General features: G+C 39.4%; 1 protein-coding gene across 1 annotated transcript in view; it reads right to left on the bottom strand.

Annotated features, from left to right (window-relative positions):
* The window catches only part of LOC140242385 (midasin-like), a 133,745-nt gene that overhangs the window by 56,555 nt on the left and 62,196 nt on the right, over nt 1–14,994 (bottom strand). The window contains exons 46-49 of the mRNA XM_072322122.1: nt 14,210–14,294; nt 13,274–13,546; nt 777–1,009; nt 35–243 (exon numbers count right to left, since the gene is read on the bottom strand). Of these exons, the coding sequence (XP_072178223.1) occupies nt 35–243; nt 777–1,009; nt 13,274–13,546; nt 14,210–14,294 (800 nt within the window). The remainder of the gene's footprint in view (nt 1–34; nt 244–776; nt 1,010–13,273; nt 13,547–14,209; nt 14,295–14,994) is intronic.

Raw genomic sequence — 14,994 nt, 5'->3', positions numbered from 1 at the left:
CAGAGATATGATCATAGAAAACTCCACGACATACTTTGTTCTGAGCTGATTTCCTGTCTTATCTTGTCTACCAGTGGATGGCTGAAGACACTCTGTAGAACCCTGGAAGACAAATTGTGCATGCCCTCGGTGCGTGATCCGCACGCCTTCAGCCACTCACAGCGCAGCTCCCAGTCCCCCTGGCTGGCCACCTCCAAGAAGAGGAGGAGGGCAGCATTCAGCAGGTTCTGTGCCGGCTTTGATCTGTGGGGGGTTAAAAGTTGCACACAAGGGTGACAGGATCAAGTGGATTACTGCAACGATGCACACTGGCACTGGTCTGGTCAGACGGCCCAGGACAAGTAAAAATCACTGTCAGACCAGTAACCTTTCAGGAACGGACCAGTAAAAAATGGAAAAACTAGCTACCTACAGGTGCAACAGACAGGTCAGACTAGTAGAAAAGATGGGTTAGTGTGCAGCCCTGTTTACTGCCCACTATCACTTAATGTCTACAGCTATGGGGTTCAAAGTTCCACTAGAGCACTTACAAGTTGTATGTCCAAATGCAAGACACTTTGGTCCAAACTCACAAAGGTAGTTTGAACCACATCCCCGCTTTACAAAAAGTTTATTTGACTAAAACAAGTGCAAAACAGGCTTGTCCGCCCGTGATCATCACTGGATATCTGTTGGCAAACACAATATGTCAAGCACAATTACATTTTTGTACACAGTCGATATCTGCATAACCTACAGGTGAATTTCAAACAAAGGTCTAAGAGTAAGGTTGGTACCTGGTGGAGTCCTCATGTGTGCACTGCTCCAAGAGGTGCACAAGCAATGCCCCCTGGCGCTGCACCGCCACCAAGGAGGGGCTGGTGGTGATGTGCCTTGCATCAGTCAGCGGGTAGAGGTGGGTTGGAACATCCCGCTGGGCAGAGACCGACATTGCACAATCCTCCGTTTCCATGGAGACGATCCCATCCGATTCACCAGATAGGCATCTTTCCAGAGCCTCCTTGGCTCGCTTTGAAGTAAAGAGGGGTTGAGACAAAAAGGGATTTTCAACTTCAGACTTGTTCAGAAAAAAAAAAAAGCAACCTGTTGTACTGAATCTCATGGAGTGTATGATACCCTAATTGTCATTTCATGTAACATCATACAGTTCGACCTCGATTATCCGGCCTCCTTTTATCCGGAAATCCCTATTATCCAGACGCGTTCACGAAGTTAAGGACTTTTTTCTTTTTCATCCAAAAATTGAGAAAAAAACAGGGACTTTCATGGATCTATTTCACTAATTTCATAAGATGTGCATAATAGGTTTCTCAATATCTAATGAGGTAAAACATGTATGATTTTCACATAAAGATATCTTTATTTTTGTGAAGAAGGGACTACAATTTTGCGCAGGCTAGCATAGATTACCCCACCGTTGCGGGGTACGCTACCTGCCTAGCTGCCAGTGCGCTGGGACGGCAGCTTGGACGGCAGCTGTATACATTAACATTGTGTCTCCCATATCCGGCCAATTTGCTTATCCGGATGAGCGCCGGTCCCGACATGGCCGGATAACCGAGGTCAAACTGTACATGTATTTCATATCTACATGATTGTATGACAGGTAAGAATGTCACTTCTCCATTCATTGTACAACTGTCTTTCATACTACACAATCACACTTCGGGTTTCAAAGATATATTTCAATCATATCCTTCTCCACCTTTGACCACATGTTTCACTAGTTTCTTGAATTAATCCTTTCTGTACCAGGACTTTGGACAGTGTGTACAATGCTATGGGGTTTTCTGTGTCAATCAGTACTCAAAGCACACAAAGGGTTAACACTGTAAAAACACACATATCACGAGTGGGAAAATTTCCCATTTAAAGCATCTCTCTTCTCACTGCAGCAAATACACCTCAACAAACAAAGCTAAATGAATCCCATCCGAGAATGCATGGCAAAGATTTTTGATCATGGCTACTACTACAATACTGAATAATTGGTATTTGCTTACGTCGATGAAGGGCAATTTGTCGATCAAATGCAAAATAAAACCAAGCAGTTATAGACCTTATTAGAGTAGAAGATCAAAAGTTGAACATTAATTTAAAGGGGAAAAATACCAAGTGGAAAGGTGCATCAGCTTGACTCAAATCATCTTGAAAACATTGCCTAGGACTGTAATTATGTTAGAGGTATTGTAAGCTAACTCTCCTGAAAATTTTGACCAGAAAAACTGCTTATTATTAATTCTGGGGAAGAAAATGTGAGGCCTTCCGATCGGCTAAATTCTTCGATTTTTAGAGCAACCCGCTGTACTAAGGCAACGATTGACCGTTATTGTAATAGCGCCACCGTGCGGTGGCGAGGCGAAATACTATACCGAGCCGTTGTGATGTGTGATTATGTGGTGGCCGCCGTGCGAAAAACCAATGATCCACCACACAACCAACCAGCGCTGCATACTGTACGTCTGAAGCTCCTTTGCACTGCAGCTGTCATGCCATGCGGTTATATGCATTGGCATGCCCCAGACGCGAAGGCCAGGCAGGGCTGACATCGAACAATGTACCAGCAGCTAGGCAGGCAGGAAGGGTCGGAGTGTCCGTGTACTGTATGCAACCTGATACCACAGGACCAGCTCCAATATACTATCGTGTTTCCACACAACACACACACACACACACACACACACGCACACACACACACACACACGCACACACACACACACACACACACACACACACACACACACACACATACTAGTATATAGCCCAACCAACACTCCATACAGCGCTGCTGGTTAGCTAGCTGGCCGGTACATACACCGAAGAGATTTTTCTCCTCGATCTCTTCGTGGTACACATCTCACTGATCGATACTGCACTTCGCTCAGGTTGCGTTGCCGACTGCATGCGATACATTATTTTGTACAGTGTGTACTAGCTACATGTAGTAGTAACAATCAGCGAGCTCGAGATTGGCGGGAAGTTGGAGTCTTGGACCTACACCTGTGTATGAGCAGGGAGGTGGATTTCTTTCTTCCACCTCCCCGGACCTAGCTAGCAGAGCAAACGTTTACTGTATACGCTGTTATTTTCGCGTACAGATTTTCACGAGTAACAGAGCCATAGACTTTTTTTTTTTTTTTTTTAACTCCACGAAGGGAGGTGAGAGTCTCTTCCCACATCCCCGCTCCAAGCAAAATTTTGCTTCGTGTCTGTCTCTAGTATAGTATTGTGGGTATTTATTGTCGCGCTATGTACACCCCAAGCCCTTACCGAACAGGCCACGAACATTCATTGCCTTGTGACGATACGCCCTGGGCCCCGTCGTCTTATAAAGCCTTCAAATCAATCACAAGTCCCCAAATCAATCGCAACTTGCATTGCAGCACACACAAAACTTGTGATTGATTTCTATCCCCTGAGCTGACGAGGAACAGTTACGGGAGGGCTGCCCTCTCGCTCAAGACTTGTAATGTTCAAATCAATACAACACAGATAAATTGCCGCAAAAGTACCACCAGTGAGTGATTTATTAGTAGACAGTTCACCGGTACTATACATGTGCTCCGTCAGGGAATAATCTTTCAGAATCCACACTGAAACGTCATGCCTTGTAATACATATTGTAGCAGCATTCTGGCAGCATGCTGGAGCTGACAGTGCCCGTAACCCGTGGCACTAAAGGTTTCGGGTTTTGTTTGGTTTTGCTTTTGTTTGTTTGTTTGTTTGGGTTTTTTGCGAGCCCCTAGTATATTGTACTACGTTGCACTACATGTATAATGGTTACCTTGAAATACTGTTACATGTATGGAGCCTAGCAATACAGAGGTATACAATTTTCCTAAATCTCCTAGCTGTTCTCCTGCTTGAGATTTATTTTCTAACCTGACTGTCATCGTCTGTTGAAAAATAAGCCTTAGATAGCATGAGGTAACATCTAAGAACCCTATATAGAGCTGGACCCCGGCCACAAGGAACTCGTCGCGCTTCGCGCACATCGAGTTGGAGTGTCCCGTGTGCTAGGGGTTTCAGGCGGGAGAATCTCTAGATCAGAAGCGTGCTTGAGGTTGGAGTCACTGGCAAGTCTAGTAAATACTAATAAACTGACTCTCTCATTGTGACAATCATACTGTGTGTATACTACTGGACGAAAATCTATTAGAGGAACAGGTCGCCTCGATCAATCCATGAAAGTACTCGTAATAACCTTCAACGTAGTGAGTATAGTGTACAATGTAATATGCCAATGTAATGACCTACCTCCTCTGAAATTCGTTATTCCTAAGGTAATCCGAAGGTGAAATAAGACCCTATAATCATGCTACACATGACTCGAAAGTTTAAAAAAAAAAGGAGAGAAAAGAATTAACAAATGAAAAATATAATAATGACAAACGTTTGGAATATTTTTTTTTTTTAGTTTACAAATTATTTTCTTTTTCATTTTCAGATTATACCGCGCTTCTATGATAGTGATGATGATTATAATTACAACTAGAGAAGCACTCTGAGAGCGCAGACCTCCGCCAAGCATGCAAATCATTTTCACCACTGATCTTGTTCTTCCGTAGAAATATCAGTGATTTCCACCCATACGTACTGCATTGTGTGCTGAAAGTTGCCAGATTTCCAAATATAACAGAATAATAAAAAATCATGTCTGGGGAGAAACGGCGCAGACAAGTCTGTCTATATGTCATGTCAATGCGTTGTGAGGTACAAGAAAATATCAAAACCAAATGCAAGATAATTATGTCCAATACTTAATTGAAAGATATTTCGGATGAGCTATCGAGTTGCGTGATTCTTAATTTGGATAACGAAAAAAAAAAATTAAAAAGAACAAAACAGTAGCAAAATAATAATCAAAACGTAGACTGCTAAATAACCATGCTCTGCTTGACAGTTGAAATAAAACGTATAGATAGACCACGATGTATTTGTTTTTTTTTTTTCACGCTGATTTAACCGCTTCTGAATTATAGGCATATTAAAATAAATAGGACTTCGATATTTACTTGGCGGGGGGAGGGGAATCGTGCAAAATGACACGTACAAAAGTATAAATGATAAAAATAATAATAAAGCCCCGGGTTACTGCTTTAGTCAACCAATAGCGGTGTGTGTGTGTGTGTGTGAGAGTGTGTGTTTTAATTCTCACTCAATTTCTTCCGTGATAAACTTCCTCGAATGTAAGTTATTGACTTGTCATATACCTCCGTCAAAGGAAGGAGGTTATATATGCATGTTTTCTTCGGCATTCGTTGGTTTGTTTGTTGGTTTGTCTGTGTGCAAAATAAGTCATAAAGTTGCGAACGGATTTGAATGAAATTTACAGGAAAGGTTGAGAGTGACACAATTTTACAGATTTTATGACGAATTTTCGATATTTTGGCAAGGATATTATAGCGGGTCAATGAACAAGGGAGTAATGCACAATTATTTGCCAACGATTTGCCTATATAACATATTTGTGTATAAAAGTTAAAGAAAAACTCTCCAGTCTTGTGAACCCATCATAATCAGAAGACGAAACCACTTTACTGTCCGGGCGCGTATATTATATTACATTCTTTTAGCTCAAAAAATTATTATCTTCATCGGAACTTATCCTGAATGATCTCTCCAGGAACTTAATATAAACTCATGTTCTTCTATTTTTATTTCAAAATTGCATGTTATCCATTGAAAATGATTCCTTTGTCCATTGTTTGTTTATTTTTTCTTCTTCTTACTTGTCATTTTCTTTCTTTTTTTCGTATGCTTCGCGGTATATAATAATGTGCAAGCTATGTATACTTTTGCGGTTCATCCTATACATCTTTCACCTCTTATTCAGGATAGGTTTTTTTCATATTATAATACATATAAAACATCTCGTATATACGCTGACGCACTTTCTACATTAATGATCAATGTATCGTAATTGCATGTGTATTCTAGCATTTTTTCCTTCTTCTGTGTACTATTTATATAAAAATATATATTACATCAGTGTGACGTAAATTGAATGTGCTGAAACTGCGTGTCTACACAGGCCAGAGTCTCAACGGTTGATAAGACTGCGGTTTTAGTAATTCAAATCATTAAGTTTACAATATTGAAAGATGTCATGAAAATTATGTTTAGAGAGAAAATGACCAGACAGAAATATTTTGTTGCGTAGTAGGACAGGTATATACTGCAATACTGCAATTTACGATTATCGACGAATTTAGGAAGAAATATTCAGTTGACTGATATTTTGATGAGACATCCAAGGTCATTGATGTGTCTGGCGAGAAGGACAGACAAAAATCTTTCATATTTGTGTTGTGGATGAAGTATAGTCCTAATTATAATCAACCAATGTGAAACATTATCGAAGCAAGTACGCGAGAAAATTATATCCGATTTATAGAAAACAATAATGAGATAGGAAGGAAAGAAAAGGTGTAGGCCCAATGAGGTTGGAGTTCCAACTGGTGTATAAACATTCAAACCGCTGTCAGTTTTCTTTTGATGTTTAAAAGAATTCCACATACATGTGCATTTGTGACTTTGATGATCAGGTTTCAAATAGGCGTTTTCACATTAGCCCGATGTTTCGAGATAGCGCGCTATTTTCTGACTTGGGAAATTTTCCCGATAGCGAAATAGCGCGCTATTTGATAATGTGAACACAAATTAACGCGCTAGTTGTATCGCTCTGATGGAGAAAATTTCTCGAGTCCAACTCGGGAAATTTCTGAAATAGCTGGATAGTAGCGCGCTATTTGATAGTATAGGCGTTTTCACATCAGCCCGATGTTTCGAGATAGCGTGCTATTTTCTGACTTGGGAAATTTTCCCGATAGCGAAATAGCGTACTATTTGATAATGTGAACACAAATTAACGCGCTAGTTGTATCGCTCTGATCGAGAAAATTTCTCGAGTCCAACTCGGGAAATTTCTGAAATAGCTGGATAGTGTAGCGCGCTACTCGGATAATTAATGTGAAAACGACTTGAGAAATTAGTGCGATGAATCCCATCATTCCTGTTTGGAGGCATTTTTTTTTTTTCAATCCATCCAATGAATTGGATTAAGGGAACAACTACAGATATACAAACATTGAAGAGTAATCTATTCCATGATTGGTAAATCAATCTTTAACAAAAATTTCAACAGCCCAACAAAATGAGCTGATATAAAAAAATGTGACCCATCAGGTCAAAAGTTAAGATTAAAAAGTAAGTCAAAACTTTATTAATCCATTGGATTGCACTCAAATATTAACCCACTTCTTCTTCAAGTGGCAAATCATGATGTACAATCTTATCATACACTCTAAATTTAGTGTAACTTGACTCTTATGATGTCGGGGATATTTTGGGAGTTCTTACAGCAATTATAAGCTGGCACCTATGGGTCTGACCCAAACAGATGTGTCATTGGCATTAAAACATACAGAAGACAGAGAAAAGGGTCATGAAATACAAGAGGAAAAGTCCTAGCCTGTCTTAGGCAGTGAAAAAAAAAAAATCCCAAGAGGGTGGGTGGGACCGGGGTTCCCAGACCCTTCCTCCCCAAGTTTAGGGTTAAGACAGCAACGTTCACTCTCATCTATGTATACAAAAGTGAAGCCACATATCCAAAGATCTTATTGCTCTCTTGTCAAGAGATCTAGAATAAAAATTCACACTTTTGGAAATAGCTGGACATAACAAACATTTCAGAGCAATTTATGACATTATATAATAGTTAATCATACAGAACATGTAAAGGGCCAATCAAACGACACCATGGTGTCCCTATTCACCCCAGTCTAACTGATTTTTTTTTTTTTTTTTTTTTTGCCCAAGAGAAGAAAAAATGTGCTGTCACAAATTCCTGTTGAAATAATTATTTCAAATTTAAAGGTGTATTGAAAGACCTAATAGGCTAGATTCATGAACCTTTTATTAGCGAATTCATTAATCAATGGCCACAGGAGCAGAAAAGATTTGACCGCCCTGATTTTTTGAAAACTTTTTATTTGGACCTCCTGTACCCTTTAATTTTTTTTTTTTCACATCATATTGCAGGAGGACCACTTTCTGGACACTGCTGGACGGTCCTTCCATCCTGTGATAAAAATAAGAAAAAAAATTCAAGCAAATTGGAAACATGCACATTCAAAAAACTTTTCTTGGTTTTGTCCCTATTCACCTCGCCGTCCCTTTTCACCCCGTTTCACGGTACATGTATGAAAAGGATGAATTCAATCGGTAATCTCAGAGGGATGTTTTCTGCAAAATAATAATAATAATAATAATAATAATAATAATAATAATGATAATAATAACAATAAGCACATGGAGAGAAAATAAAACCAAACATCACAAATAGATCATCATCATAGAGGAGCCCAAAAGGGTTTTGTTATGTTTTTTGTACGTCCAACCTGTATTTTTTTTTTTTTTTTTTTTTTTTTGTTATAGTGGCGTGATAACAATACAGTACATTTCAACTGAGCATTCAAGTACGTTGGGCGAGTAATGTGATAAGGTACTAGAGTAGGTTGGAAAACTATAAGTGCCCAAGATGAGAGCATGATTTTTTTTTTTTTTTTCATTTCTGCATAGCCGCTAAAACAAACACACACACACACACACACACACACATACACACACACACACACCAACAATTTCGAGGCGGGTCTGATCAGGTGAATGTGTGCCTTAGTAGGTCGCTTAGTATGAAAATGTATAAGCCAGGCGTGAGATTGATGGGAATTGAAGAGTAACATTCTAACCGCCAGATTCCCATGTGGAGGGACAGTCCATCACGAGAGTGAGGCCCCTTATGAGCCAACTAAAGTTATTTGTACAATGTAATTCAAATACATTGTACACTGTACATGATGTACTGAGTAAGGCTAAATCGTTAGGTAATTATGTAGAAATGCACACCTACCGTTCGCTTCGCCGTTTGTCAATCAAATTTTGTGCAGCTATTGGAGATGCTAAATTGAACCATATCAGAGAGTTTTCATGGAATTAGAAAGCCGAAAAGGTAAGAAAAATGAGAAATCGGAGTTGAAAGTTACGTCGGAAAGTAGTGCACCGATTTCGCAGAGAACGATGTCAACTACTATAATCAATTCTGGTTGTGTCTAATTAGCCGCTTACTACAATATTAAACTTGACTCGTGCAATACTTGTAGCTCCTACTTTCTTTTTCATATTTTTTCTAGTTAGCTCACCTGCAGTGGCGTATCTGGGGGGGGGAGGCAAGGGGGGCACGTGCCCTGGGCGCCACTCCTTGGGGGCGCAAAAAACGAAAAAAAAAAAAACGAAGAAGAAGAAAAAAAGAAAAAAACGAAGAAGAAGAAGAAAAAAAAAAGAAAAAAGAAAAGAAGAAGAAGAAGAAGAAGAAGAAGAAAAAAAAAAAAAAAAAAAAAAAAAAAAACTCGCCCGGAAAGGGGGGGGGGGGGGGGGGAGGAGGGAGAATGGTGGGGGCGGGGTAGAAAACCAAATCAAACACAAAACATGATGATGACGCGGACAAAATGACAATGTCTATTGTGTTCACACATGTCATTTTATATTTAGCAGGCAAAGTGTTTCACAGAGCAGCGGCTGCAATTTATTTCGTTCTGAAGCGATGGCCAATTGGATCAATAGAAGGCGCCAACGGTTTCGAACATAGGGGGGGGGGGGGGGCGCACAAAAAAAAAATCAAACAAGTTAAGAACAAAACGTAATGATGACGCGGAATTTCTGCTTACTCGCTCTCACTACATTAGAGTATTTTTTTAAGTCCTCAGTTTGTTGGTATAAATCGTTATCGATAAGGCCGTAACTATATCTTGATTAGAATTGTAAGATTTAATAAGCAAAAAGTTTTGTAAGCTGAAATAGAAACAATATCGGCTCGCTCGCTGCGGTCGCTTGCCAAAATTTATCAAAAAAAAAAAGAAAGAAAAAAGATTAGAACAAAACGTGACGATGACGCGGACAAAATGACAACGTCTTTTGTGTTCACACATGTTATTTTATACTCAGCAGGAAAAATGTTACACGGAGCAGTGGCTGCAATTTCATTCGTTCTGAAGCGATCGCCGATTGGATCAAAAGAGGACGCCAACGGCTTCGAACGGGGGGGGGGGGGGGGGGGGGGGGGGGGGGGGGGGGGGGGCGCAAATAAAATGAAACAAGATAAGAACAAAACGTAATGATGACGCGGAAATACACAAATTTCGGCTCACTTTCTCGTACTAATTTAGAGTATTGTTATCTATAAGGTCGTGACTATATCTTGATTAGAATGGTAAGATTTAATAAGCAAAAAATGATAAGAATTCCATGCTTTGTAAGCTGAAATACAAACAATTTCGGCTCGCCAAAGTTTATCCAAAAAAAAAAGAAGAAAAGAAAAGAAGATAAGAACAAAACGTGATGATGACGCGGAAATATAAATTTCGGCTCACTCGCTCGTACTAATTTAGAGTATTTTTTTCAAGTCCTCAGTTTGTTGATATAAATCGTTATCTATCAGTCAGTCACTATCTTGATTATAATGCATGCAAATCCATAATACATTTTACAAGCTTGAAGACGAGTTACTGTATTTCTCTTTCCAAAAAAAAAAAAGTAAGATTTGATGGGCAAAAAAAGACAAGAATTCCATGTCTTGTAAGCTGAAATACAAACAATTTCGGCTGGCTCGCCAAAGTTTATCCAAAAAAAAAGAAAAAAAAAAGATAAGAACAAAACGTGATGATGACGCGGAAATATACAAATTTCGGCTCACTCGCTCGTACTAATTTAGAGTATTGTTATCTATAAGGTCGTCACTATATCTTGATTAGAATTGTAAGATTTAATAAGCAAAAAATGATAAGAATTCCATGTTTTGTAAGCTGAAATACAAACAATTTCGGCTCGCTCGCTGCGCTCGCTCGCCAAAGTTTATCCAAAATAAAAAGAAAAAAAAAATAAGAACAAAACGTAATGATGATGCGGAAATATACAAATTTCGGCTCACTCGCGCGTACTAATTTAGAGTATTGTTTTTTTTTTCAAGTCCTCAGTTTGTTGGTACTGTATAAATCGTTATCTATCAGTCAGTCACTATCTTGATTATAATGCATGCAAATCCATAATACATTTTACAAGCTTGAAGACGAGTTAATGTATTTCTCTTTCCAGAAAAAAAGTAAGATTTGATGGGCAAAAAAAGACAAGAATTCCATGTCTTGTAAGCTGAAATACAAAAAAAAAAAAAAAAATCGGCTCGCTCGCTACAATTCATCAAAATTCATTACATTTAAATCACCCTCAAAAAGACCCCTTTTAAGTGCTTGATAAAGTATATCATGTGGACTTTGTTTAAAGTCCCTGCCGGGATTGAGTTGGGGTTGAACACTTTTTCAGAAATTAGGGGAGCAATTTTCGCGCCTGCCCCGGGCGCCGTTTTCCCTAGATACGCCACTGCTCACCTGAGTTGAAGGCTCAAGTGAGCTATTGTGATATTTCTTTTTTTTCATTGCCACTATCATGATTATCACTATTCAAATTATTGATACAGATTATTCATACCAGGATTTAGACATCGATCCTTTCTTTAAAAATTATGGCAATTATTGATTTTATCATGACAAAGTTGATAATATTATCATCAAGTTTGTCATGATACAATCACATACATGTAATTTGAGTAGTGTTGAAAGGAATAGAATGAGGTTGAAGGAAAAGTGGAAGAAAAAGGTTAGGCTATTAGTAGGAGGGAGAGAGAAAGAGAGAGAAAAGAAGATGAGAAGGAAGTTGAATTCAAAGGGGATTTGTTTCTAGTAATCTACATAATTTATAGGCCTAATTTAATAAATTAAAGAGAATATTATTACAAAAATTGTTATACAATCATGTATTGACATTGTGAACTTTTTAGTGCTCATTTTACCTAAAAAGAAACAGAATATTGAAATTAAAATGGTAATATGTTTTTAATTGATAAGTTCATCTTAGGGATATTAGAAAGTAATTGTTTTCATGATAGTATTTATTTTTCCATTTGATTTTTTTTTTAATCATGTATATATACATGTACAAAAACTGCAACCCCAGTATTTGCTTTTGTTTTGTAGTAAAAATCCATTTGTTGTGCAATATTCATGATGGATAATTCCCATTTTTTCATATATCTTTTACTGTTTTGTACACATATCATCCGTCCATCATTTAGTCAGCAAACATTGTTGACAGATACACAGTCACACGCAGGAGAAATTAACTAAAACGATAAAAAGCAGACGCATCAAGATCACTTTCTTTCTTCCACATTTTACTGTCGAGCCGACGTAGTAGAAGCGGCTGTATCACAGACTACAACAATCGATTATCATCGTTGTATCGCTCTTCCACATAATCGATCATCCATCATGCTACACTGATACAGCTGCCGTCGATCGGCGTACTTTTGAGTCACAATTAGCTACTTTTCTTCTGTAATTGACAATGAAATTTCATGAAACCGTCAGATATGGTCCATCTTGACATTTCTGATAGCCACAAGAAGTTTTCATTGACAAATTAAGGAAGGAAATGGTAGGTGTGCATGGTGTGCATTTGTACATGATTACTAAAAACAGGACGTTCAGCGCACAGCGGCAGGTACGAGCGTAGGAACACTAGACCGCCCGAGACCCTCGTACTGCTCGCTCGCGAGGCACTTGCACTTTAGACATCTGCTATACTACGTGATTAAAATCACGCAAGTATTGCAGTAGTATAGCTATAAGCCGCCCGACAGTCCATCTAAAGACACTGTATAGTACAGCTCTGTATTGTCACATTGTCGGGCATTGTCACATGCCGAAGCGGATATACTATAGCGACCACTGAGCGAGTCGAGCAAATGTGAGGTGGTACAGAAGACGCGCAATAGTTTTACGTGGACTCGCGCTGTGCGGTAAGCTAGCTGTGGTAGTGGTGGACGTGTGTGTGTGATGATGAGTTCTTCTGCTCGCTAGTATAGCTGATATAGCTGCTGGGTAATGTAATCCAATGGCATGTAAAGGTCGTAGAGGGAGGTAGACAGGTATTACAGTTCGAAATTTTGGCCGTTAACAATCATCCCGTCGCTGACCAGGGACACTCACCTAAAAACATTGAACTGCACATTACTTGAATATGAGACCATACTGAAGCCAATAATTTTCACATAACAATGGATATATAATGTACTCTCAAATGAATCCCAAAAGGACTGGAACAATCATCCCTCTAGCATTCCCACTGATCAGTTAGTAGTCTTCCCCTTTAAGTTACAGACCTGTTTGTTGGCAAGAAGCAGCTGACTGCTGACATAGACTTCAGAGCACGCCTCCCTCAAGGCCCTGTCGGTCGGCAGGCCGTTCAGGACCAGCCTGCTGGTCTTGGATGCGGCCAGAAGCAGGCTCGGCAGTCGGGTGGAGTCGTTGCCATGGAGACAGGAGCGCATCTCTGCATGGAGGGCCATCAGCGTGGAGCACGTCTCGTCAGATTTCAGCCCGATGGCACGAAGAAGAGTGCAGACATCCTGGTTGCTGTATCCTCCTCCTTCCATCTGGGAGAAAAAAAAAAAGTTTTGTAAAAAGGAAGGTATGAAACATCAAAAACACCAAAATAAAGCATAAAAGACAGGGAGATTTTACTCAAAATCATTGCCTTTATTCAAGGCAACTTCATTCGTCACATAAATTTCCTTGAAATCATTCTGTATCATCACCAGCATCTAAGATTTATTTTTGGTTCTTTTTATCTCTTTTTTTTTTTAAGCTTTTGAATTATCGATATGGCAACAATTTCATTAAAGATATCTTCTGGGCTAGTCCATGTCAACAGTACATTACCATCTGAGTATGAAGCACATTTTGGTAGCACAGTGCAAGGGGCAGCATTCTGGAGTGCATGGGGTGATATCTCAATATCTTACAGGGTTAGAATGGCAAGTCATTTCCCAGTTCCTGTCAAGCTTCTGAGCAGTGATTGGTACAATCTGTACTTTCCTTCACAGCTGTAATAACAACACTCTGCTGAACACTGAACCAACTCTGACTGTCAAGAAAGCAAGACCGTGGTGTTATGAGTATCAGCAAAAGGTGTTGCATTTTGTTTGTTTGTTTTTCTTCAACAAACTGGCCAGAACTCTAGTGGGAGTGTGGAGGAGGGTGGGGGAGGGGTTGCAATTAAGGTACAAATAAAATGACTGCGACAGACTGATAATTACCTCTCCAAGAAGGTAGATCTCTACACCCCTATTCCTCATCGCCCTCGAGATCTCTCCATGTCTCGGATCCATGGCCAGAAAGAGCCTGTGGTGGAGAAATATAACCCCAGCACATTAGGTTATAAAAGCACTAACAAGATGGCATTTGGAAAATGTGTCATGAATCTGAAATATACAGTGCATACACTTGGATACTAAAGGAGAATGAAACCAAGTGATTGAGTGGATACAGCATAATAGTAAAACACATCTGTGAAATTTAAGGAAAATCATACAATCCATTCAAAAGCTACAAATTCTTAAAAGTTATGGTGCTGGATGAGAAGACAACAACAAGTTGTGACGTCACCACAGGACAACAATATTAACCCTAACTAGGCCGGGGGGGGGGGCCTCCGACCTCCGAGGCCCCCCCCCTCGACGTTCCGCGCGATGTATCGCTAACGCGAAAAGCTATCGCCACGACGTTTCATGACTTTTTTCTTTCAAGTCTCCCGCATCTTTTGACACCAAATTTGCGATGCCCGGGCGCGCGGTTTCGAAGTTGCGCATAAATATGTATGTGCATGTCAGACCAAAAAATGCTCAAAAACGTGAATTTGTGTACAATTTCAATGCAAACTGTGCTTACAGGCAAATTTCATAAAAGCATGATTATTTGGGGGTTTTATTGATTAAAATCAATTATTGATATATTTTCTTGTTCGGAACAATGTCGCAAACAAGTTTCATCGAAAAAACAATGAAAAACATAAAGTCGAAAAAACAAAGAAATACATAAGAAA

This window comes from Diadema setosum, chromosome 19 (assembly GCF_964275005.1).
Source record: "Diadema setosum chromosome 19, eeDiaSeto1, whole genome shotgun sequence".
Lineage (NCBI taxonomy): Eukaryota > Metazoa > Echinodermata > Echinoidea > Diadematoida > Diadematidae > Diadema > Diadema setosum.
The sequence above is the reverse complement of the archived record's forward strand: the minus strand, read 5'-3'. Positions and strand labels throughout refer to the sequence as shown.